The sequence below is a fragment of the Numenius arquata genome, chromosome 9, assembly GCF_964106895.1.
Source record: "Numenius arquata chromosome 9, bNumArq3.hap1.1, whole genome shotgun sequence".
NCBI classification, from domain to species: Eukaryota; Metazoa; Chordata; class Aves; order Charadriiformes; family Scolopacidae; genus Numenius; species Numenius arquata.
This window is the reverse complement of record NC_133584.1, coordinates 17260141-17286512: the sequence shown is the minus strand read 5'-3', so window position 1 is coordinate 17286512 and position 26372 is coordinate 17260141. Positions and strand designations below refer to the sequence as shown.

The following is a 26372-nucleotide window of genomic DNA, read 5'->3' as shown; positions in this document are numbered from 1 at the left end:
TACACTAAGGAAATAATTGGTGAATTCTTGTGTATCATATGTGAGCTATCAGACGCAAACTAAATTTTTGTAACTTTTTGAAGTTTAAGGACAAAAAGGCATGTAATTTTAATATGAAAAGGGAAAACAAATAGATATGAATTTAGAAGTATTCAGAGAAGAGGAAAGTGAACAGTTTTACGGCTCTTTGGAAGTCAGTGCCGAGCGCGGCCACCTGCTGCACAGCGCGGTGCTGGGGTGAGCAGGGCCGCGGTTACTGTAGCAGCAGGGAGAAACACTGATTTCAGAGGAAAGGCAGAAGCGGGGACGATCCGTTGGATGCTGGGCTGCGCCGCGGTCCCTGCGGGGAGCGGGACCCCCGCAACCCCCCCACCGCTGCCGACGGGCGCGGGCTCCGTGACCGGCCGACCCCGGCCCCCAGACGCTGTCGGGGGGGAAGGTGAACCGTGGAGCCGCGGGAGGAGAAGTTGACGGGGCGGCGGCTGTGCCGGGGCTGCATCCTCGGCCGGTGGGTTGGTGGGTCGCCACAGAGCCCAGCGGCGCTCCTCCCCGCTGCCCCTCGCCGCGGGGACGCCGCCATTGGAGCCTGCGCAGTGCGGCGGGGAGCGGTCCTCCTCCGCCCTGCCCTGCCCTGCCCTGCCCTGACCGCCCGCGGGGCTGACAGCGCCGGGGTGGCCGCCCCGCTCCCTCCGTGGTGGCAGCGGGCACCGGGGGTCGCGCCGCGCCGAGCTCCCGGCCCGCCCGCGCTCTGATGGGCCTGGCGGAGCCGGCGCCATGGCAGCCTTGTACCAGAGCGCGGACCCGTCCGCCTCGGCCTCGCCGAACAAGCTGCTGGCCCTGAAGGACGTGCGGCAGGTGAAGGAGGAGACCACCCTGGACGAGAAGCTCTTCCTGCTGGCCTGCGACAAAGGTACCGGCCCCGCCGGCCGCGCCCTCGGGGAGCGGAGGCCTCGGCCGCTCGCTCCGAGGGCCCGAGCCCCCGCCTTCGCCCGGCGGCAGCGCCCCGGCCGGGCGGCTCGGGTTGGGGACGGGGGCGAATCCTGCGAGTGCCAGCGCCTTGCACTAGGGGGGCACGGCGGCGGCCGGCCTGGTCTCAGCGGCGGGCTGAGGAGGCGCCCCGCGGAGAGGCCCCCCCGGCCCCTCAGCCTCCCGCGGTCCCCCGTACTTGCGGGCGCCGGGAAGGGAGGCCTTGGGCCAGCTCCTTCTGTGTTTGTGAGGGTGGTCGCTTTGCGCCAGAGGAGTTCCTAAGACATTCGCTGTTAAAAGAGTCTGTGAGTATATAGTTGTAAAACTGGGTCTTATCTGGACATCCCCAGAATGAGTGAGACTGGTTTCCTGTGATTTGCACCCATGGTGGTGGATAGGAAGAGATTTTCCTTTCTAAAATACGCTGCTTACTTTGAGAATGTGTTTAGTTGTCTTTAAGTAAAGAAACAGTCTTAAACCAAACTGATTTTAACACATCCAAAATGTTGGACTCTTAAGATAGGCTTTTCATCGCGTGCTGAGCGGTGATGCCTACTTTGGGGCATGAGCAGGGTTGTAGAAGCCGGTGTGTTTACGGGCAGAGCTGGCAGCCGTGGGGACATGCCTGCGGTGGCGTGTCCCAGCAGGCTGGGGGGGCTTGTGCTGGTGCTCTGGGCTGTGGGACACCTTGCTCTCAGACAGCCGGGCCGCCGGCTCAAGAAAAGAGCCTCAAGAAAAGACCGAGCCAGCTTTCTCCCTAAGTATAAACAGAGGCTCAGGGAGCTATAGCATGCACAATGAAAAATGTAAAAAAAAAAAAAAAAAAATTGTGTATATAACGGCTGGTTTAGTGCTCTTGCAGACTCTGTATGTGTTCTGCTGTACGTAGAAGTATTCTACGTATCCATCTGTAAGTATTCTACGCTAAGGTCTGTCTTTGTTGTGGTTTCCTATGTTGCAAAATAATGTTACCCTAGAAACAAAAATAATTCAAAGCTTTTATCGTTGGCAAGAAGAATCAATTAAACAGAATAATACTAAAGAGGGCGGCCTGGTGTGTCTAGACTTCAGTCAAATAGGAAAACGCAGCTTATGTACACCTTACTGTAGTGACTTTGCTTGCTCATCAGACTTGTGATCTTGAATTTTATAACATTGCAGCATCATACCACACCTGCTTTGGTGATATATAGCTAAAATTGGAGTGATACAGAGAAGGCTAACATGGCTTCTGCTCAAGGAAGATGCAAACCCATTTGTAGCATTGTAGAGAGGGCTTCTCTGAGCCCATGGCTTTTTTGAACCGAGAAGCCTTTTCTGATGTAGTTGAACTTAATGTTTCCTGTGTCTCACAGGTTATGTATGAGCTATTGCCCCGGTTTTGAAAAGTACCCATGCTTTTGTGTGTGTTTGTTTTTAGGACTGGAACTGAAGGGGTGGGTTAAAGTCCGTGTCTTGGTGCTTTCCTGAGAGATACCTCCCAAAATATCTTTAGTTTCCTCCCTGATGAGAGAATGCTTATCTGCCTTGTTGTGGTTTTGGCCAGATTTGCCAATCTGAATGACAGGTGGCCCCTCCCTTCCCCCTCTTCAAACAGAGGAGAGGAAGACATGAAGAGATTTATGGGTTTAGAAAAATAACTAAACTACTTTAATGAAAATATTAATAAATAATGAAATAAATAATAATAATAATGATAAAAATAATTTTTTAAAGGGGAAAAAAAAAAGGTATACACTATATACAAAACCTTATCAAGCTCCCAGGATGATGATCACGTCACCAGCAGGCACAGGGAAAAGTCCCAGGCTGGACTCGGCAACAGACAGGAGCTGGATTCCAGATCTGGAGTCAGGAATGCTCGCATCAGGATCAAATGCAGACGAACAGACAGGGTCCTCCTCAGGCATTGGCCGTTGAAGAAAGAGACTTGACCCTTTGATCCCCCAGCTTTTATACTGAGCATGATGCAGATGGGATGGAATACCCTGTTGGTCAGGTTTGGGTCACCTGTCCTGTCCGCTCCTCCCCACAGGTGGGACCCCTCTACGCTTTTCCACTTCCGACCCTCCAATGGGGCAAATAACGAAGTAACCTGACCTTGGTTGTTAGAGCAATAAGTATAAGCAAGAGCCTCTTTACATACCATTGCCTGGTATAATCAGGTCTTATCGCTCTGCGAGTGAACAGTTTCTGAACAACACGCTGTTAATTTCAGAGTTTAGTTAGAAGCGGCCCAGCTAAAAAGTAAAATTACTGAACAGAAAATTGGTTCTGTTTTACCTCAAACCAGGATATACTCAACTTCTTGATTGTCTGGAATATTCGATGTCTGTTGTCAGCTATGGAATGTTGTCTTTTTTGATGGTAGCTGATGCTTAAAATGTTCACATGCTCTTAGTGCTTTATAATAATACTAAGTGACATTCATACGTTACTTGTGCAGGTGACTATTACATGGTTAAGAAACTGTTAGAGGAAAACAGCTCGGGTGAAATGAACATAAATTGTGTGGATGTGCTTGGACGAAATGCTGTTACTATAACCATTGAAAATGAAAACTTGGACATACTACAGCTTCTTTTGGATTATGGCTGCCAGGTATGCAACACATAAGTTACTGAAAATTTTCAGTGTAGGCATTGATCTGTGTATTCTACTTTTATATAAATCTCTGTTAATCTGTCAGAATTTGGAGGGAAATAGAATGTGTATTTATAGGCAGTTTGGGTTTTTTTTCCCTTTAGTAATTGTGAAAGCATTTTCTTCTCACTAATTTACTTTTCTAGTGGGATTTTATTGGCATGGCAAATGTATAGCAACATTTTCAATGATATTAACAAGTCTGAATTTTATTTTAAATGTTGTTCCTGTTGCAGAGATAATGTATACATTATCTTCAAGCAAAATAAACAGTATATGGTCGGAGTGCATTGTATTAAAAAGTGTAGAATGCAGAGATCTCGTTGGCTGTGGAGTATAATAATTTTTAAAATGGTAGCATGGTTAGAAAAACGCACATTATATTAGATGATTTTAAGTTTAGGAAAACGTGTTTCTGCAGTGCTTTCTTGTTAACCTTGATCTGTGCTCGATGGCAGAGGCAGTTTCATACCAACAATACTTCCTTAACAGTATGCAATGTCTCTGCTTCTGGGAGAGTTGTAGCTGTGATGACTTAAGTATGTAAGACAGGGAAAACTAATGGCCTCTGTTAGGTTGTTTGATATTGGACGGGAAAAAAACCAAGCAGGTTTCGCCTCCCTGGATCTCCTTTTTAGTGGCGATAAAAAAAGTTGTGTCTTTTTCTTTTATTTTTTAAAGTAAAAATTTGAATTTTCTCAAGTGAATTAAAAGAATAATATCAACTGTGGGGAAAATTAGAAGCTGCTTAGCTCGACTTAAGAGAAGTTTCAGAAGTAGTCCAGGGAAAAAAAGCTTATGTTCCAAGCTTTACCACAGAACTATGAATGCAGGGCTGAAGTATCTCATGTACCTGAGTTGTGTTACAAAGATGTTTGCTTTTTTAACATTTTTAATAATCTGGTAAACTGTCCCTTAGAACTTGATTTTTGCAAGCATCCTGCATCATCTTTGCTTGAAAGTGATTTCTGTGATTGTTTCTTCTGCTGTTTGTGCAATGAAACAAGTTGTCAGTAATGCTGTGCTAACTCCTGCAATGACAGCCTGAATTTCTATCCTGATCACACGCATAGTGATAATACAGAACATTGGTTTAGAACTTCAAAAATAAATTAAGAGGAAAAAATAATAAAAATGCAGTTTGGCTCCAGGTTTATTCTTTATGCTGTTAAAGTTGCTGCTGTTTTCACATATGACTTCTTTTCTTTCCTTAGTCATCCGATGCACTTTTGGTGGCTATTGACTCAGAGGTGGTGGGAGCTGTTGACATTCTACTTAATCACCGACCAAAAAGATCCTCCAGACCAACCATTGTAGTTGAGTGTTGTTATTCCTTGACTTTTGGTTGGGAGGTGGGGGGCTGTGCTATTGCGTTCTGGATAACTGTGGTATTTAAAACAATGTTCTTAAATGAAATTCTGCATCTCTAAGGTGATAGAATGTGGACATTATGGATTATTTTTGTAGCCTGTTTTGTCTTAAAGGATAGAATATGTTATTTTGTTTTACCGCCTAAGGAATCCAGAGGCTTTATACATACCAAATGCTAACAGATGCCTAATTAGTCCAGAAGAGAAAAAAAATAGAGTGGTTATAAATCTTTTCTTGTAGATTGTTTGCAAGGTAATTAGGAGCCTTGACCTATAACGGGTATATTCATTTATTGAAGCTTCACACTCTTTTTGAGCAAATCTATAAACCTTGAAATTAATCAGTTGAAACTTATCTTGGCAGTACTCAAGTGTCAAAGACCTTTTAAAAGTTCACAAGTAGAGGTGGAGGGAGAGAAGAAATAAGATGTTGTGTGACAGAGTATTGTACAGTCAGGATTTTCTGCACTTAGTAAATACACTCATAATTTTTTTCTCAAACTAGGGCAAAATATACTTTTTAATATCATGCATGTATATTGAAGAAGGTGGTCATTGAATGTCAGATTTTCTGTGTAAATCAACAGGGAACATTTCTGTGTCCATTTTTCTTTTTCCAGTATTTATCTCAGGTTTTCGAATATTGTTACAAATGTTTCCTTATTTTCATGTTATGAAATGTAGGAAAATATTTTGAAGGACAGATTCATTGTTGAACAGTCAAAAAAACCCTTCCATTTTACACTGCAGTAGAACTGTTAGTAATAAATTTAGTACTTCCTATATTTTATTCCAGAAACTAATGGAGCGCATTCAGAACCCAGAGTACTCAACAACCATGGATGTGGCACCTGTCATTTTAGCTGCTCATCGCAACAACTATGAAATTCTCACCATGCTGTTAAAGCAAGACATATCGTTACCCAAGCCTCATGCTGTCGGCTGTGAATGCACACTGTGTACCGCAAAGAACAAAAAAGATAGTCTACGACATTCCAGGTAGTAAAAAAAAAAAATCTTGTTTTAGTTCTCTGACATTGCTTGGGTCAGATTCAGTATATTTCCTTTCACTTTTTTAGGTGAGGTTTATGAGTGGATTCCTTTAATGTATTATAGACTTTAATTGTGAGAGATTGTGGTTCTCAGGGATGGGTTGTGCTTGAAAAGGCTGGTGGGAGGCAGTAGCTTTATTTTTTTCATTTTGGTTTTATTTTCTTAGACACTGTGCATATTAAGTTAAGTGCCTTTCCTTTCTACCAGTTGTGTGTAAAACATCGTATCTATCTCTGGCTTGGGAGCATAGGTACTATGCAAATAAAATTTTTGTGAAGTTAGTTAATACTTGGCGGTTTTTGAGCCAGAATGAGAAGGTGGATAATTCTGTATCCTGTTTCCAAAAGTGTTTTTGTAGCATGGATTGATGAATGCAAACTAAAGACAATTTTTTTTCTTTTCTTTTTTCCTTCAGTATTTTTGAAAGTAGAAAGCTTTTTAACAAAGGTTCAAATGAAGAGAGGGTTTTAACCAGGTCTGGTTAACCTGACAACATATTTGAGGGTTGAATACAATTTAATATGTGAGAGTTGGGGTGAAAAATCACAGAGCTCAAAGATAAGTGGATGCAATTACAATATACAATTAGTTATTACATAATTACTTTAGTATGTATGCAAAGGACTGAAAAATAAGGAAAGTGACAGGATAATTATTACTGGTATTTAGCCACTACAGGCCATGTCCTGGTACTTGTAATGGCAACATCCATCTGATACCCTGACACCTTTTCATACTGAAGTTAATGACATGGGGTATCCCAAGCAAATAAACAATAGAAACATTTGAGATAACAGCACGATGTTTAAAGTAGAACAGGTAGCGGACTTTGTTTCAGTGTTCATGAGTGGTTTTGCAAGAGGAGAACATCCCTTCAGATGCTTTCCCTGATTTTTTTTTTTTTTTTTGTATTGCATGTTAAAGCTCCCTACTGTTTCTTATTTAGTTTGTTAAAATAGAAGATTGCCTTAAATGCTTTACTTGCCTCTCATATTTCTACTTGAAGAACCGCAAGAGCTACTGTATAACACTTAAAATGTCAAAATTTTACCAATAATGTTACCTTAACTGATGGCCTTCTGCAGATATAGTTAAGTATAGTTGAAGTAGTGAGGAAAAGAAGAGGGAACCATCTTGACCAGTTTTTGATACTTAGAATAGTAGTGATTCTAAGTATACGAAGGACAATGTTTTCCATGATGTATCACATTTAATGCTGTTAGTGTCTGATTTTAAGAAACCCAATTGTTTTGTTTTTCAGCTGACTGTTTTATGCAAACTTTTGTATAGGTTTTGATTTGAAACTGCTAATCAACTGAAACTTCTTCATTTTGCTTGCTATTCTTTTGTCACAGGTTTCGTCTTGACATTTATCGGTGTTTGGCCAGTCCTGCTTTAATCATGTTGACAGAGGAGGATCCAATCCTGCGAGCTTTTGAACTTAGTGCAGACTTGAAAGAATTAAGCCTTGTTGAGGTTGAATTCCGGTAGGAATTGAAAACACAAACCAACTTTAATACTTCTATGAATTTTCATGTATAAAAATGTGTATGCATCAGAAAAGGTTTATTTTTTTTTTTTGTAATTGGAGTGTTTATAATTACACATAATAACAAGTTACATAATATAATTTATGCTTCATTAGCAGTCATTTTGACAGTTTAATTACTTCAGATCCTTTTAGGTGTAGGCAGTTCGTGTATAGTTGCACCAACAAATTTCAGCTCTATTCTGGAAAAACAATTAGAAGTTATGCTAAGTGCTGACTTATTTCAAGATCACACATGTATTAATCATATCAGTATCTCATTAGTACTCTGCACTTCTTTTTCCCTACATCAGGGTAGAAGTACGCAACACCTTGTTTTTACTGAGCTGACTTGTGTTGGGAGTTGTTTTGGGTATTTTTTATATTATAAGACTCTGAACAGCATGTGTGTATATGTGTGTATATATATATATAATATGCATGTGTGTGTAGAAGGATTTTGTGCTGAAAATGCCCTGTCTATTTAATGAACAAATGTTCAGTATAATTTTATGTATAAACTATGCAGGTTTCTACATTTTGAAACTTAGGAGCACAAAAGCATGTAATTTTTATGAGAACATGAAAGCAAATGTTCGTATGGGGTAAAATTCTACTTTCCTAAACAACATGTGAGTTTTCGGGTTTTATAGCCGATTGTTGTTCTTAATAAGAGTTCAACTGTTCCATTTTTGTGATACAACTTGGCACTAAAATGGACTCTGTGCCAGGTGAGACAAGCAAATAGTGTACTTTATTTTCTTATGTTTGTTATATTAATAAATAGTATTCAGTTAATAGACTTTAATTTTCAGATGATGAGAATTAAGCAAAACCCCAAATGACTTCATTTCCAAGTAGAAAGTTCAAATGATGAACTACCAGTCTTGTATTTTGTAACTACTACACTTTCTCATTTCTTGGAAATAATTCCAAGCTTTAACTCTTTATATGAAAGTTATCCTGCTTTAGCAGGGGAGTTGGACTAGATGATCTCTAGGGGTCCCTTCCAACTCTGACAATTCCATGATAAGATAGGAGTTTGTATACTGTAAGTCTGTTTCTCAATTTTTCTCTACCTAGTGGAGTTGCAAACTAAACTGAAGTATAATTGTCATGTTACATGGCGACACTTATTCAGAGTTGTCTTCAGAATGCTTGGATCTTGACATATGACTGTTGGTTTGGGTTTTCTTTAATTTATTGTAGCATAACATACAATCCCAACCAAAAATGGATAGTCAGTGATTTAATGGAAGATATGTGAGCAGTGTAATAGAATGTACTGTTTCCGTGTCTTTCAGAAACGATTATGAGGAGCTGGCTCAACAGTGCAAAACCTTTGCTAAAGATTTGCTGGCTCAAGCACGGAATTCACGGGAGCTGGAAGTTATTCTGAATCACACATCTAGCGATGAACATGTAGACAAGCGAGGATTGTTGGAAGAGAGGATGAACTTAAGTCGCTTAAAACTTGCAATCAAGTATAATCAGAAAGAGGTTTGTCTTTGCAGTAATTTGATAGGCTTTCCATACCATATTTCGCTAGTAATTAATTCAATTTGTTGCTTCTGCCTTCTTTAGACATAGAAGTGGAAATAAATATGCAAGAGTTATAAAAGAGATGGTAATACACAGAACGTCTGCATGTGAAACAGGGAAATGATATTGCAAGATACTGAGTGTTTCTTTAGTATTTACTGTGGAGAAGAATGTAGTATTTTCTGTTTTGGAGTATAGACTACTGCTCTCTTAACAGCAGTTCTAGTAGTGATAATTATTTGTTCAGATCCTCATTAAATCCTTGCCTAGGAAAGCGTGGTTGCTTTGGTGCCATACATGATTTATCATCTCACTTGTCGTTAGCTGTTCAGCTTTGGCTCTGAACGTCTGTGCCGTTCAGAATTATGTGGTATATATACTGGTATAACTGAACAACATCTCCATTCCAGAATAGTAGCACGTTTTTATGCCATCAGTATGGAACTTATTTCATGCAGTGAGTCATCGTTGTCTTTGTCTGTTGACAAATTATAATTCTAGTTTTGCTCTACAGGAAGGCAAATGGGCATTTATGGAATTCTGGTGCAAGAACTGGGGTCAGAGAGAAAGTTTCCTTTCTGTGCAAAATCCATTTTCAGTTAGCATTTGCAGAAGGCATTGTAATTCTGTCAGTTCTATGTATCTATGCCTAAACTGTGAAACTGTTAAAATACATAGCCATGGCTATGGAATGTCCTAGAACCAGCATTACACATTTCTGGTATGTGTTAAACAAGCATACTGAAGTATTTCAGATGTTCTTCTGGTTGTGAGCATAGCTTGTTTTTACCACAGTGGCTGGAGAATAACAGCATTTTTTGTGTGGCATGAGGAAAGTATCTTTGCAAAATATGTTTTATTCCTAGCAAGTTAACTGTAGAGACAGTTTTTTGTGATGTTTTCTGAAATGTGATGATAATATCAAGGTTCTTTTTGTTGATATTTTTTAAATGACAAACCATCTTCTAGTGAAATATATTCTTTTGTAACCCCATGCACATAAGCACCTGAAATTTGAAACTACCTTTGCATAATCTACATAACCTTCAGACAAAAATTATATTCTTTTGAGCTACTTCTACAACATAGCTTACTCTGATTTAAAATTAACCCTGCTGTATAGAGCCATAATGATTTTAAGAACTGGTATGTATAAAACTGCTTGGCCACTTTAGTCCTCATCTTGCAAGGCGTTGTGTTTTACAGTGTGGATAGTATTTTACAATAACAGTATTCTTATTCTTCGGATAAGATCACTGTATTTTATAACAGGCAATGAAGCTGAGGTATAATGTTATATATATGCTAGATTTCTAAATAATTAGAAGGCAAAATTAATTCTTAACCTGAAAACCATTAGAAGTCTAGTATGTGTAATTCATGTTTAGTTGCTGGCTTTAGAAGAAAATTAAAATAATCATAATGGGTCCATAGCACTTTTCTTATATTTCATTTCAGCTTAATATTCTTGTCTTTTCCTGTTCATTGGTGACTATACATAGTTTGAAAGTGAACTTTAATAATGTAAATTAGCAATCTGTATTAAGAAACATGAGACTGATCTCTTGTTTGTTTGTTTTTTTCTTTCCCCCCAGTTTGTTGCTCAGTCTAACTGCCAGCAGTTTCTAAACACTGTATGGTTTGGACAGATGGCAGGCTATCGACGCAAGCACACATGCAAGAAAATTTTGACCGTTTTGATGGTTGGCATTTTCTGGCCAGTTCTGTCCCTGTGTTACTTGTTAGCCCCTAAATCTCGAGTAGGTCGAATAATTCACACTCCTTTTATGAAGTTTATTATTCATGGAGCTTCATATTTCACATTTCTGTTATTACTTAATTTGTACTCCCTTGTCTATAATGAGAATAAGAAGAATACAATGGGACCAGCTCTTGAGAGAATAGACTATCTTCTGATAATATGGCTAATTGGTAAGTGTGATTTAAGTAGACTGGATGAAAATTGCTGATGTTGATAGAACAATAATGATTTGTACTACCTTCTTATGAAATTAGCATGTGACTCATTGCTTGACCGAAGTTTACTCTTTGGAGGGTAGCGTTACAGGAAAAAAAAACAAAACAAACATTTTGAGGAAGGGATGGGAAATATTAGAACAATCTCTAGTTATCACAGAAAGTGAAGTATCAGAATGTTGTAGGATCTAACAGAAGAATAACAGTAAGTAACAACTCAGCCTTTCATGACCAATTCTGTAATGCTTGATTTGAAAAGTAATTAATAATACAATTTGGACTTGTTGCAGAGTTGGCATATTGGTTGAAGAAAAAAGTATTTATTGTGTATATTTATGTATGTATACATATGTATGCATACTCCATCTTAGTCTAATAAATTGAAGGTGTGCATTTACCTCCTCCTTGTTTTAAAACACAGAAAAAAGTTTTCTTTTCCCATATTATAACTTTCCAGTTTTGTATGTCATTATCATGGATTATCGTAACTGTACCTGAAAGGACACATGTTAATTCTGGCTGATGCAGTAGAGGGAGCACAGGTACAATTTTTGTTGAGTATTCATGAACTTTTGTTTTGGTTGGAAATTCATAAAACCTTTTAAGATGTTTTTGGTTGGTTGGTATGTGTTTGTTTTTGCATTAAATTTTGGTAGATAAATTAATGGAAACTTTTTCCTTAATGTAAGGCAATTAGATATGTATCATTTGGCTGATTGGACTTTTAAAAAGCAGTGATATAGTTGAAAATAGCACAGTTTTTATCTAAGTAGTTGTGGGTAGTTTATTTGTTGTTTTAGAGTGGTTTTTTTTTTTTTGTAACAGTGATTCCTTTCATTGTTAAGCTATATTAAAACTGTTGAGTAGTTTGTGCAGATTTTGCAAATATCCAGTACCCCACATACAAACACATGCAGATCTTAAAAGAAACTTGAAAGCTTCAAGTGTAAAGTACGATTCGGTGTTAAAGACTACTCCTTTGTTTTGAGATTCAATATCTGATTTTAGAAATTCTTTTCTTCCGTCAAATCTAATGTAGGTGGGCAGGTGTCATCTTGGAAATTTTAATGAAAGGCCATAGAAACACTTCATTTTCTTCATGTAGTATTTTAACATGTGGATTTCAGATAGGATTGAAAAATGACCTGTAAGTAACATAAATTATTAAAAGCAGGTTATTTTTCACATTATTGAACCTTAGGATTTTTTTAAATAGTAATTGCATTGATAGCTTAAATGCCTATTTACAGGCTGGAGAGGTGGGCCCAGATGAACCTCATGAGGTTCAACAAAAGCAAGTGCAGGATTCTGCACCTGGGCCGAAACAATCCTCAGTATAAATACAGACTGAGGGATGAGGTATTAGAAAGCAGCCCTGAGGAAAGGGACTTGGGGGTGCTGATGGACGAGAAGCTGGACATGAGCAGGCAATGTGCTCTCGCAGCCCAAAAGGCCAATCACATCCTGGGCTGCATCAAAAGAAGTGTTGCCAGCAGATGCAGAGAGGTGATTCTGCCACTTTACTCTGCTCTGGTAAGACCTCACCTGGAGTACTGTGTGCAGGTCTGGAGCCCTCAATATAGAAAGGACATGGACCTGATGGAGCGGGTCCAGAGGAGGGCCGCCAAAATGATCAGGGGGCTGGAGCACCTCTCCTATGAGGACAGGCTGAGGGAGCTGGGGTTGTTTAGCTTGGAGAAAAGGAGGCTCCAGGGAGACCTAATAGCAGCCTTCCAGTACCTGAGGGGGGCCTACAGGAAGGCTGGGGAGGGTCTGTTTACAAAGGCCTGCAGCGACAGGACGAGGGGCAATGGTTTTAAGCTGGAGAAGGGGAGATTTAGATTGGATATTAGGAAAAAATTCTTTACCATGAGGGTGGTGGAACACTGGAACAGGTTGCCCAGGGAGGTGGTCGAGGCCCCTTCCCTTGAGATATTCAAGGTGAAGCTGGACGAGGCCCTGGGCAACCTGGTCTAGTTGGGGGTGTCCCTGCTGACTGCGGGGAGGTCGGACTAGATGACCTTTGGAGGTCCCTTCCGGCCTGGACCAATCTATGAATCTATGAATCTATTTTGTAATCACATATTGTACTGTTTCCTCACAAATATTCAGTAAATTGAAAATAATGTATTTAGAAAATGTGTGACAAAATCAACTGGGATAAAGAGAACAAAGTAACAGGGATTTCCCTACTTTATTGTCTTCCATAGTCCCATTAAAATACTTTCTAAAAATCAATGTCAAAATGGCCACAGCAGAATTTCTAACACTTAAAAGGTAGTAGCTAGTTTTGTGTTCCACTAGATTAACTTTCAAAATAATGAATACAGCAATTTTCTTTTCCAAGATATTGAGCTTAAATCATACAAGTGTCTTCCCCAGCAAAATAAAGCAGCAGAACTCAAATTCTTGTGTGTGTAAATGGCATCAATTATAGCATCTTGCAATTCTCCAACTCCTTTTACCAATTCTGTGTAAAATATATGGTGATCATATGGAGGGGCATAGGGGTTCTGGTTTAGAAATAGTTTCTTTATAACCAGGAAGAAGAGATATTTATTTGCCTTTGTGTTTTGGGTTTTTTTTATGCCTTCCAACATTGCTGTAAAGCTGACTGAACAAATATAGTCATGCATAAGTACCTTACTTTTTTTTCCACCATTCACTGGATCTTGCTCTTACTGGATCAAAGTATTAGAGAAGCTGCAAAGTTCTAAAAGCTGAACCAGATCAAACAGTTTTAACTACCATTTATACACACGCTGCTTTTCTTGTCCTAAATATAGTAGCGTACATCTGAAGTATTAAAAAAAACCCACCTAAGTAACTGATTATTCATAGAAATCAAAGGTGCCATTGTATTTCATTTAACAGTTTTATAAAAATGTCAAGTCTTTAAGAGACATTCAGTTAATAAAATTCTTAGCAACTGTATTTTTCAGTACAGCCAGACACGATTAACAATGGTAAAATTAATTTTGCTATAAAGATCCTGAATATTTAAATGTTTGTTGCTCTAATTTAAACTTCTGCTTTTTGCAATCTTAGTCATGGTCTCTTTTCTCTGCTAATGTTATTTAATATCAGCTAGGGTAGGAAAATTTTCTACTTTTTGGATCTTTTCAGTAAGAGTTACTGAGCTGATTATTCTTTAAAAATTTTTATAATACCTACACACTTCCAAAAAATAATTGATACCTTATATATCAATATAATGGTTTCTATAGTGCTTTTGGAAAAAGGTGAGTACTTTTCATTAAGAAAAAGCGTTTGTATTCTAACCTTCCACCTTTATTTAAATTTGACCTTTTCCTGTCCGATTTTTCTGCTATTCATTTCTTCTCACGCCCTTTTTTATTGGAGAATGTGTTTCTTAGTTGGAAGGTAGGCTTGGAAAGGTTAAACCACTTGTTGCCTTACGATTAATGGTTGTAATCCAGTGCAATGCTTTTAGTAAATTTACTTCATTACTCCACTTCTTTTTCTTTGCTAAAATATCATTTACAAAAGCCAGTCAAAAGTGCTTTAGTTGTAGAATATTTGTTCAGTGTGATGGCTTGACTTCCCTGGCTTTTTTTTTCCTTGCAGGAATGGTGTGGTCAGATGTTAAAAGACTCTGGTATGATGGTTTAGAAGACTTCCTAGAAGAATCCCGTAATCAACTTAGTTTTGTCATGAATTCCCTGTATTTGGCAACTTTTGCTCTCAAAGTAGTTGCCCATAACAAGGTGAGCACCCATTTTCATAGATCCAAAGCTCCTCTGGGACTGACAGGGCAAATATAATTTTAGTACATTGCTACAAAATATGTGAAGATATGTTACATGTGGTATGTTAACAGTAGTATGTTGTAGTTAGGTGTAGTACATTAGTAATAGCCTACTATGTGGATACAGTTTAGGCTTCCAAGTTAAGCGTTCTATGTGGTATACGCTGTGTAGTTGTCAAGATTTCTGGTTGTGCTGCACCTTGGGCTTGAAAAAGAAGTTGATGAGGCAAATGGGAGTTAGAAAATGCATCAAGACATGTCCAGGTAGTCAGGGCCCCCAAACAGAGTTACTGTCTTCCTTGTAAGAGCGGGCTGATCTTCCAGATGGCTTGATTTTTCCCATACAGCTCATTTTATTTTGCATTTGAGTTTGCCCGATTCCATAGATCAGTACTATGCAGAAAGCTAATAGTAATCTCTGTGTTCAGGTTGCCTAAAGCTTTTTGTTACAGGAAGTTTTATTTAGCTTTTGATTACATATGCTGAAATATCGGAGGTGCTTGTGGGGATTTTTAAATTTTTTTTTGGTTTGGTGGGGTTTTTTTGTAGTGAGGAAAAAAGCCCTGAGACCGTAGAGGAGCCCTTTTCTCTGTGAAAAGCCATCTGGATTTGATTGAAGATATAAGTTTTGAAAATGATGATTCCTATTCTGTTGCATGTGCTGTTAGCCGTACAGCATATGGCAAGCTGCCAGACCAATTGAATATGAATATTTTAGCAAAATTCAAGCCAGTGCAGTAGCACCATTATTTTGTATTGCGAACTGTGGGTTGACAGCTGTCTGGCAGTTGGGAGGGAAGTGAGCTGGTTCAGTTCTTTCCAAGTTGGTGTTTGGCTCATTTCCCTATCCTTGCATTGATTCAGAAGCTGGTAATCACTTGGAAAGGAAAGCTCCATTTCTTGGAAAAAATAGAGAGAGAGTGCCACATTGGGCTGCCTTCCCAACGATTTGCTTTGCAACCAGCACATGTTTGTAGTAGTAGTTCCTTTGCTGAGATAAAAGCCCTTGGCTAGTAATTTAAGTTACAACCTTTTCGAAGATGCAGGACTCCTGTCCTGTGTAACAGGCACATGATGGGGTTTTTTTGCCACTTTTATATGGCAAAATTTATTTTTAGAGTTTATAAAGTATTTAGAAAACCAAATAAAAATGCTTGGTTTAGAGCTTAGGTCCATATTGTTGGCAGTGAAGCTGTAAGAAATAAAGGAGGAGTCTCTGTAGCAGAAGGATTTGTACACATGCAATTGCAATGTATAAAAATGTGGTTATCCCCGTTTCTTGCCATCTTTGTGCAGCACACTTTCAGGCAAGTTATTTTAAAGCAGCTCTGAGTTCCTTAGTTTTTGAATGTACATTCTGAGAGAGCAGAACCTGGTGATCTAAATGCAGAATGTTTTCAGCCAAGCCGAAAGTTAGGGATCTGTTGATATTCCTTGAATAGTTGAATCATACCTAGTGGATATACTTTAAGGGTGTGTTTATTCATAAAATCCACTGAAGGAATCCCAGGTCCTAAGTCTTTCTAAATCTTTCTAAAACTGGTTAAGACCAGCTGTCACCATGTTGCAAACGCATGTGTACATTAGTTTGCAGCATTTTAGTGTTGTTTTTGACTGAGGCCTATTACACTAAACAGTGCACATGTTTATAAAGTATCAGAGTCCCTGTTTCAACAAACAGTGCAAAACAGAAGAAGAAAGCTTAACAGAGGTGTAAATGGTTTGCTGAGCAAGTGAGTGGCAGAGTTAGGTGTTGAATTTAAATCATCTGATTTCTGGCTCCCTCTCTAATGGCTTTTAAAATGCCTTTGTCTAAAGAGAGTGAGATATCTGAAAGAGGGAAGCCATCTATGAATCATATGTGTTAATTTATTTTACATTATTGGCTGTTTTGGAGGAAGAAGTAGGGAGCAGTGGATGGGTGCATTTCTGTATTTAAAATGTCAGTGATCTCCATTTGTTCTTTCTATATTGCAGTTTCACGATTATGCTGAAAGGAAGGTCTGGGATGCATTCCATCCTACCCTAGTGGCAGAAGGTCTTTTTGCTTTTGCTAATGTTCTTAGTTATCTGCGTCTCTTCTTCATGTACACAACCAGCTCTATTCTGGGACCACTCCAGGTGAATATTGCTACTGCTTGAGAAAATATTAAACTCGATCTTAATTTGCTATGAAGAGTCTTATTGAAAAGAGAAAAAGAAAAAATTAAAGTAAGAAACTCACAAAGTAAAAAGTAGAAAGAAGTAACATTTCACTGAAGTTTGTTTTTTAATCTGTTACATAAAACATACTGATTTAGATGGAAAAAGGGAAGAAAAAGAACAAAGACCTAGTATAGTTCACTTTCTTATATTTTTTCCATGGTAACTGTACCTATGCTCTTTTTTTTGTTTTCATCTGTGATTAGCTTAACACGCATCATAAGTGTCTGCAGTTTAAAAACTTTAAGGATCAGATTCTTCCTGTAAAGTTCTATGCAAATGATCACCCTAACTTCTTATCTCTAAAAGATAGATGAATGAGGTGTGTAGCAAGGAAGAGTAATCAAAAGCCTTTCTTTTTATGTCTGTGATCTCACTGATGTTGCATGTTGAGTTGAATTGTGCAAATTGCTTTGGTTTGAAAAATATAAATCTCTCAAGAGCATTGAAGTAATCATCTATTTATAGCCAGTTATAAGAAGGGAGAACAGGTTTCTTCTTACTTGGAATTTGCTGGAACCTTCTGGTAACTAATAATGACAGTTAAAAACACATTTTACTTATGTAAAACATTTAATTCATTCATCCGGAGATGCTGGGGGGAAGCATTAACAGCCTTGTGTTGTGATGTTGGACCAGTACAGGCCACAACAGTTTCTAAGCTTTGTTAGTTGGTTTCTTTTTTTAAGCACAGACCCTCTCATCTTAGTCTTGGTGCTATTCGTCGTGATAAACTTCAGATAAACTGAAGGGACCTGAGGGTGCAATATGACACTGCACAGAAGGTCAAGTATCTTTGGGGGCAGGGGAGGGAACCTGGACTATTACTAAGACATCACGTTTAAGATGCAGTTACCTCCCTCAATCCTTTTTAGATGAAAAGGAGGAAGAAAGGTTCCTTCTGAAAAATACTGTGAGTAGAAGTCACCTCTTACTCCACTAGCAACATTTTATCTCTTCTGTGGGTTTTCTGTTCAGCTTGAATCCTTGGCACTGACTGAATTTTTCACGTTGCCAGTGAAAAGGCCTTACAAACTAAAGCACCTGTTATTAAAGGCATAGCTTACTGAAAAAATCTTTGCATAGGTATACTTCCAGCTTCTCTAGCCTCACTTCCTGGGAGATTTATGATGACAAATCAGACCAGCGAAGTCTCTGCTTTCTTGTGCTGATGATTTTTATTTAGTTATTTATTTTCCCCCGATAGTGATAAGATTTAGTTAATATAGCTGGTTGTCAACATCATCACTGGGTTTGCAAGTGTCTGTTGAATAAAAAGACACTTGGAAAAAATAGGGCAGTCATCTGGTGATTATACTGTCCTAATAGATGAATAATTTGTCCTAATAGATGAAATTGGTGCTTTGTCCTCTCTTCTTATGAACAGGGCTAGTTTTAAGAGTTTTAGGGCAAAGAGGATGATCTGAAAAGATCCTGCAAGAAACATTATCAGAAGCTAAGCATAAAGGCAGAATAAATATTTGGGAGCAGCATTTTTTTTCTCTTTCTCTGCAACTAGAGCTATACCAAAGGTTGTTCTGAAGTAAATAATTTTGGCTCAGATCACTAGGTCTTGTATCAAGGTTGTAGGATCTAATTGAAAACCTCCAGCTTGAAGGTTCAGCTCATTTGAATGAGTCGGAGTACTTAATCTTGCTGTGCGAATAATCATATTTTAGAATATTTTTGTTTCATACAGAATAGTCCTTCTTTGAAAAGAAAAATAATCACTGGTTAAATTGGCCTTTTTAAAATCATCGTAAAAAGTGCTTTAAAAAGAATATTCATAGTTCTTGTAACCACTTTAATATTATTGGAAGATGCCTGTTTGTTCTCTCAGGGTTTTGTTTGTTTTACTTTTTCCACTTTTCTCCCTAGCTGTGACTATGTTGCTGTTAATTATTTTTTGATTTTTTCTTTCGTACATCTTTAAATGGAAATATATTTGCATACTTTGAAAAAAATACTAAAGTCTTGATGTTGCAGTAAGCATCAGGCTTGTTATACAAATTGATTGAACACTGAAGTCTCTCCACATTTTAAAGAGATTCACTGTTTAATGTGCATATTTATTTATGTACTAGATCTTTCACAAGTTTTTTATTAGGAGGCTATGTTACGAAATTTTCCAAGTAAATAAAAACAGTCAACAGTCACCCCATTCAGTGGCACACTGCAGCTTATGTTATTACTGTTGGCCAGTACATCTTGTGCAACAACTCTTACAGTATTTTTCTGAAAGTAGGTCACAAAGTTCAAATGGTGGTAATCAAATACGGCATGGAAACCCAACAGTGTGTGGGGGGGAAGGCAGCTACTATGTTCTCTTGGCAATTAGAGTAATTAGAGTTATTTTTAAGCGTTTGGTTACTTTTACTTATTGATTAATAAAACCTATTTTAATACAGATTTCTAAGTTGGCTATGTGTGGTGGTCTTTTATTCTTAACAGAAAATAGAATAATATTCCCTTAGATTAGATCATTAGATTTCAAACACTTAGAAATTCTAAATACTTAGAAGGGAATAGCATGACTATATGAAGAAAGCAACTGGTATTTGGGCTTTGTTATTACACTCTGTTCCAAACAAAATAGTTCCGGGTGGTTTGTGCTTTTTGTGCATTCCTGTTTCATCTGTGTCTGTGTTAAAAATTTGTGCTTAAGAGAAAAACATGTCAAGCCCTTCTCTGTGTTGGAAAAATGCACAAACTTTTTTTATTTTTGTAAGATGCTGTATTTGTACTGTTGCGAGCTTCTGTATAGGGTATTTTAAAATGCAACTAATGATCTGAATTTAGTGTCATATCTTCTATACTTTGCACCCTTCAATTTTTATGTGTTTAGATACTTACATATTGTGTATATTTAAAATCTTACATAAAACATACAGTGAATTAATTCTGTGTTCTGCAGATGGGCTTTGGTACACCATTTTTTGATTAGTGATGAATTATGATTCTAAATGTTTTGATTAATTCAGTGTCCTTGTTAAGTGTTTTCTTAACTTTCTGTGATGGTATTTATATTCAAATGCATTTCATGTACTGCTTTTATCTATTGACTTGTGAGTTCCTTATTATCATTGGTGTCACAAATAAAGAATAAGGTATACATACTATTGCCTATGGTTAGTTGAAGGATATGAATTTATCAGGTTATGTTTAAACTACTTAATTTTTCTTTTTAACATCTAGAATTTCTCACTGAAAAATGGTACAAGGGTACTTCCTCATTTTGAGGTCTGTTTAGCATCTTAAATTTTTAGTTAAACATTTAAAATGTAAATAGATACGTTTTTCTTTATGATAAGTTGAAGGAGAGAATACAAACAAAAATAAGTTTTAGTAAAATTGGAAATAAATCTGTTTCACAGATTTCAATGGGGCAGATGCTACAAGATTTTGGAAAATTTCTGGGCATGTTTCTTCTTGTCTTGTTCTCATTCACAATTGGATTGACACAACTCTATGATAAAGGATTTACTGTAAATGAAGAAAAGGACTGTGCGGGGATTTTCTGTGAACAACAGAGCAATGACACGTTCCATTCGTGAGTTTGATATCTATGAAATATAAAGTAACTGAATTGTTCTAGCCCTTAATTTGTAGTAATTAAACAAAACTGGAATTTTTTGTTGAACTTGAATTTACATTAAGTAACCTAATTTTAAGTGTTTGCTTTTACCTAACCCAGTATTTTTTTTCTTGTTTTTGTAGGTTTATTGGCACATGTTTTGCTCTGTTCTGGTATATATTCTCCCTGGCACACGTAGCAATCTTTGTCACACGTTTTAGCTATGGTGAAGAATTACAGTCTTTTGTGGGTGCTGTTATTGTTGGTACCTACAATGTGGTGGTTGTGATAGTATTAACTAAACTCCTTGTGGCAATGCTTCACAAAAGTTTTCAGCTGATAGCAGTAAGTGGATTCTGATTAATTACCAGTAATTGCTAGCTCTATCTTTGGATTTTATACAAGTTTCTTTCTACAATGTGTAGACTAATCTGCAGACTTATCTCCATGGATAAGCTCTGTCTCTGAGCTCACAAGGAGCATCTTTCCTTCAAATATGAACTTTTTAATTACTTTGATCCAAATAAAATGTGTACTTTGCATGTTGAATGTGTGTAAGGCTTTGGCCCTCTAGGAATGGAAAGCTTTTTTGATACAATGGCTGTTCAAGTCAAGATGCTATTCTTGATTAGGTGTAGTGCTTGGGCGTTTGATAGGGGGTTTATATCCTTATATCTGAATTTTGTATTTAGAGTATGTAGTGAATTTAAGAGATATGTTTTGTATTTTAATTATTTAATATTAGTATATTAAAATAAATTTATTAAAATACAATATAATCTATATTTTAAAATACTATATAATCAAAGTTAATTAACGGTCAATTTTTAAGGTACGAGAAAATAAAAATTACAAAATAGCCTGCTAATATTTTTGCTTCTGATTTCTGTTAATGTTTCTCCTGCTTTAGAATCATGAAGATAAAGAATGGAAGTTTGCTCGTGCCAAGCTCTGGCTTAGCTACTTTGATGACAAATGCACACTACCTCCACCTTTCAACGTTATTCCCTCTCCCAAGACTATCTGTTACCTTTTCAACAGTCTCAGTAAATGGATCTGCTCTCATACATCAAGTGGCAAACTGAAACGTCAGAACAGCCTAAAGGTAAGAAATGATTGGGAAAGCTGTAGGCTCTGAAGTTGGAAAGGTCCTGCTTGCTAAAATGAATCAGCAGATTGCTGCATGAGGCTGCCTGTGGCACGGTGAGTGCCACTAAGATAAATAGGAACTATAGAATAATGTGTGTTGCATCCAAATATAAGTAAGTGTTATCTATTTCTACTCAAGTAAGATTCTATTAACTTTCACTTCGGGGAATTTCAACTCACTTCCCTCCAACCCCCAGTTCCCCAGAAATAGTCTGGAAAAAACGCTTTGATTGAAAACTCATAGAAACCTCAAGGAAATATGTGCTAATCTCAAAAATGGTCAGGTTACAGTATTCTTTGGGGAAGGGAAGGTAGTTGGTTTTAAACGTATTACAGAAGTGTCAAAATAAATAACTAAAAAGGATCACTGAAGCCTCTCATTGTTGGAGAAGGGATTTTTTTGTTGTTGTTAAATAAATGTTTTTGTTGTACCCTGCAATTTTGCACACTAATTTCACGTTGTCTTGCTGACAAAAATAGTATAAAATAAACTAAATTCAAAGACTTTATGGAATGTGCACTAAGAAACATTCAGGATTATGGAACTCTTAATTGTTCATAGGACAATTACCAAACCAGGTAGATGAAAAAAATTCAGTTTTTCTGGTACAGCAGATTATACTTTATTTTAAATTTTGCTGGCAATTTACATGCGTTGTACGATTGTGCACGTCGGGATGTATCTGTGAAATAGGTTTGTTATTTTGCTCATATCTATTCTCTGTATGATTATAGACAGCCTTTAGGGCTCTAAAGTCACTTTTCCATAATAAGTGTGTAATGTTTGTTTAAAGGAATGGAGAAATCTGAAGCAAAAGAGAGATGAGAATTATCAAAAAGTGATGTGTTGCTTAGTCCACCGTTACCTGACTTCCATGAGACAGAAGATGCAAAGCACGGATCAGGCAACTGTGGAAAACTTAAATGAACTACGGCAAGACTTGTCAAAATTCCGAAATGAAATGAGAGACCTGCTTGGCTTTAGAACTTCTAAATATGCTATGTTTTATCCAAGAAAGTAAGGCTTAACTTCTAAACAAAAAGCGTGTACTCGTAGATACCCGTAGGTGAAAGTGTTGACCTAATTCTGTTGCCAGACCAAATAGAAAAGATTATTGCACAATATTACATTTGAAAATGCATTTGCATGAGTTGCAGTTAGATGCATAAGTGGTGGAAATAAATGCAAAAACAGATACAGTAATTTTCTTAAGCTCTTAATCTTAGTGTGTATATAAAATTTGTACATAGGGATTTTTTTAATGTTCCTCAGACTGTGGCTGTCGGGTGTCAGAGCTTCATAACTAGCACAACACGTTTATTTCTTCTATTTTTGCTGTTTGTTCCTTTTTGATACTTATTTTTCAAGTTGTGGGAGAAAGATAGGCTTTTTAAAACAGATATCCAGCCTATGTTTATTTTTAATAGAAAAGTCAGATATAGAATAATAGAAAATTTCCGGCACAGTTGGAAATTGTTTTTGACTGTAGGTTACAGTGCATGCAAAGACTGTATGGCTCTGAAAGAGGCAGTTGTAGTGCCAAGTTTTGTATGTTAACATGGACTGCATACTCACATTTATAGAGTGCAGAAAATCAAATCATCTTCCCTTTCGTGGGAACACTGAAATTTTGAACTCAAAGTAGATCAACTATTTCTCGAATGTTTATGGTTATACCTAAGACAATCGGTTCCTCCTTGGATTTTTTCATCCGTGCCTCAAAAGTACATTTTACTATACGTGTTAAGATTGGGAACAGAATTTTAAAACTAACTCGTGAACTTGTAATGTTTAATATCTTGGGTTTTTTAAATCTGGATGATAAATTATTTGAATTATTAAAAGCTGTGATTTAACCAAAATGAGATGGAGCACGTGAGTGCTATTGTTTGCAATCCTGAACAACCCCTGTGAAATACTCCACACTTCTTTCTGTGAGAATATATATTGTATCTGGTCATTGGACAGTTCTACATCTCCTACTTTTAAACTTGTCTTTCTTTTGTTCTTCTTTTAACACAGTTGTTGCCAAGCTAAACATTTTTTTTTTTCTGTGTGTCAGGAATACTGTGTTTTGTGAAAACAACATGTGATTTGACTTTGCTTACAAGTAAGGACAGTAAGGGCTTTGTGGATTTTCTGTGCTAGAGGGTCCTATATGGCTTTATATGCTTATATATAATTCAAGTTGACAAATTGTAATTGACAAATGTGAGATTCCTGTATTTTTAATTACAAAATAAGTATATTTATGACAGCTAAAGGATTGATTGACAATTTTACAGTTATGAAGGTGCTCTTCTAAAACGGTCTTATGTCCAGAAGGCGCAGGTAGCCATAGTGGTCTTTGACTACAGCTGATTTTGGGAGGTTGATAGAGTGGAGGCTTACATGAATGTTTACTCTTTTGAAGGAATTCTTATAAAACTCTTTCTTGTAAAGGTAATATATTTTCTGTACTATAAATTTATGTATATCTGAACTAGGGTTTAATACTCTGCTTCCAGAAGTCTTACAGTATAGAGGTATTCTGATAAGTCTGTTGGCTTTTCATGTGAATAAGAAGCTAACCTCTTGTGTTCAAAGCAAAGAGCATCACTGAATTTTGTACTTGGACTCAGTGAATAAAACACCAACATAAGAACTGTGTGCTGTGTATGTTATGTATATCCAAGAAAGGAAGCAGACAATAAAAGCTTGTTTCAAAATATGGTTGTATTAATATTAGTCATATCTGAAACACATTATATCAGGTATATACACGGTATATGACTATATATATTGAAAGTGATTTCTTTGTCATGTTAAGATAATAAGTTTAAGGAAGGTAACTGATATTAATGTGTTATTACCTTCTTTCCTTGTGGAACCATCCTGTGAAGTCCATTTAAATGGCTTCATGCAGTGCCATGAAGTGACACCTGGGCTAGTTCCAAACAAGCTGGTTTGGATGCTAGATGCAGTGTTAGCTGCTTGGCGATCGGCTCACACTGATTAGTTCTTCTAGGAAGCTGTGTGTGTTTATCTGGATGAAGCAGGATGCTGATGTTGCTTTTTCTAATTGCTTTCAGTATGTTCAGCAGAGTCACTCAGAGCTAGCTTGGGCATTGTCACGTGGCACTGTGTTCTACTACAGTGTAGATGTGTCCTTAGGAAGAACTGTCTTATTTCAGAGAACTTTTGGGGGTTTTGGATTGAAGCTGGGGGTTGCAGTTTTTATTTGTCCCTGACATATCTACCTGTAAAGTGATAGATACCAGCAAGCGAGGTTTGTTCTCTCTAGTACCTTAGTTGTATGACACTTTTCATCTCTGCCTTGTTTGAAAGCTGATGCTTGGCTACTCATCAATACAGAGTGCTTGGTATTGTATGTTCAATCTTGTCACATCATTTAGATTTTCCTAATGCATGTGTATTAAACATGCTGTTGCTTTCTCATTTGGCAATGAAATACTGGCTGTTCCAGAAGTACCCTGCAGATGTTAGGGCTCCAAGAGCTCCCTTATGCACACTCACAGAACAGTGCTGGACATGCGCAGAGGTGAAATTTTAGGTGTCTGTGATACTTGTTTAAACTGGGATGTCAAAAGAAATAAAAGTTTGGAGAAGCTGGAGTTTACTTGGCTTTTGGATTCAGAATATCTTTGAGACTATTGAAATATGGTGATTTCTTTCCTTTCATGTTAATGTTTGTTTTGTCTTAGAGCTAGCTTTGCCTTGATGAATGCAAAATGGAGATGGAAATTTTCATGTTACCTCCATTTGCAGCAGAAAGGTCAAAACTATTCATTCTGAAAGTCAGCTTACTTTATGCTCTTGCTAAACTACAGTTTTGATTATTATTTCTGTTGAAATGATTTCAGAAAATTGTATTGTGGTTAGATAATTTTTATTCTGTTTGGTTGCAGGGTGGATTTTAAATGTTTGCAGTCACTACATCTACTTTTAAAAACTTGTAATAGTTGTTACCTATGTTTTGTAACTGATTCTTACTTGAGAAAAATGGCACTGCTCTTTGTTTCTTTAAGTCCTGGCTCCTGTTCCCTGTTGCAGTGCTACTGCTGTCAGTGCTTTGATTTGGGAAAGAAACTGGTCCAAAGGCAATGTTGAGAAGAACAGGCAGGAGCTTTGCCTACCTACCATTTGGGAGAGGAGGAGCAGGCTGCCGGACTCCTCTTGCCTCACTGAAACATGTTGCGTGACAGATGGTCATGTCATCATAAATAAAAATAGATAATTATAGTTCAGGACAGTTCTGAGCATGATTTCCACATTGCTTCTCCCCCAGTTGCTGCTGAGAAATGCAGAGAGCACCGTGCACAAAACCCCTTAATCTGTGTAAGAATCAATACTGGAAAATTAAAATGACAATTTAAAAATTTTAAAATTACAACATTACATCTGCTTTGCAAACAACATTGCTGTCATTTCCTTAGAGAAATGGTTTGGTTCAGTCGGTAAAGCAATCTGTACAGTGTGGTTACAGCACTGAGCTGTTGGATGTGAGCTGCCAGCACAGCCTTTACGTACCTTTGCGCCTCCCGCTGATCCCTTTGTCTCCCGCCTTCCTACCCGCCAAGTCTTGGGAACAGACGCTG

At 37.6% G+C, this 26372-nt stretch overlaps 1 protein-coding gene across 7 annotated transcripts; it reads left to right on the top strand.

Annotated features, from left to right (window-relative positions):
- The first annotated feature begins 590 nt into the window (after nt 1-590).
- On the top strand, nt 591-24473 carry TRPC1 (transient receptor potential cation channel subfamily C member 1). Of its 7 annotated transcripts, XM_074154151.1 has the most exons (13): nt 591-910; nt 3413-3567; nt 4824-4925; nt 5776-5978; nt 7388-7519; nt 8865-9060; nt 10698-11034; nt 14668-14807; nt 16826-16969; nt 20425-20600; nt 20768-20969; nt 21535-21729; nt 22568-24473. In XM_074154151.1, exons 1-13 carry the CDS (start codon nt 775-777, stop codon nt 22793-22795), a joined length of 2346 nt encoding a protein of 781 aa, XP_074010252.1. In that variant the 5' UTR covers nt 591-774; the 3' UTR covers nt 22796-24473. The 7 variants fall into 7 exon arrangements, with proteins under 7 accessions (XP_074010252.1, XP_074010254.1, XP_074010255.1 ...); XM_074154153.1 differs by lacking the exon at nt 4824-4925 and having other exon boundaries at nt 677-910; XM_074154154.1 differs by lacking the exons at nt 4824-4925; nt 7388-7519 and having other exon boundaries at nt 677-910.
- Nucleotides 24474-26372: the final 1899 nt, after the last annotated feature.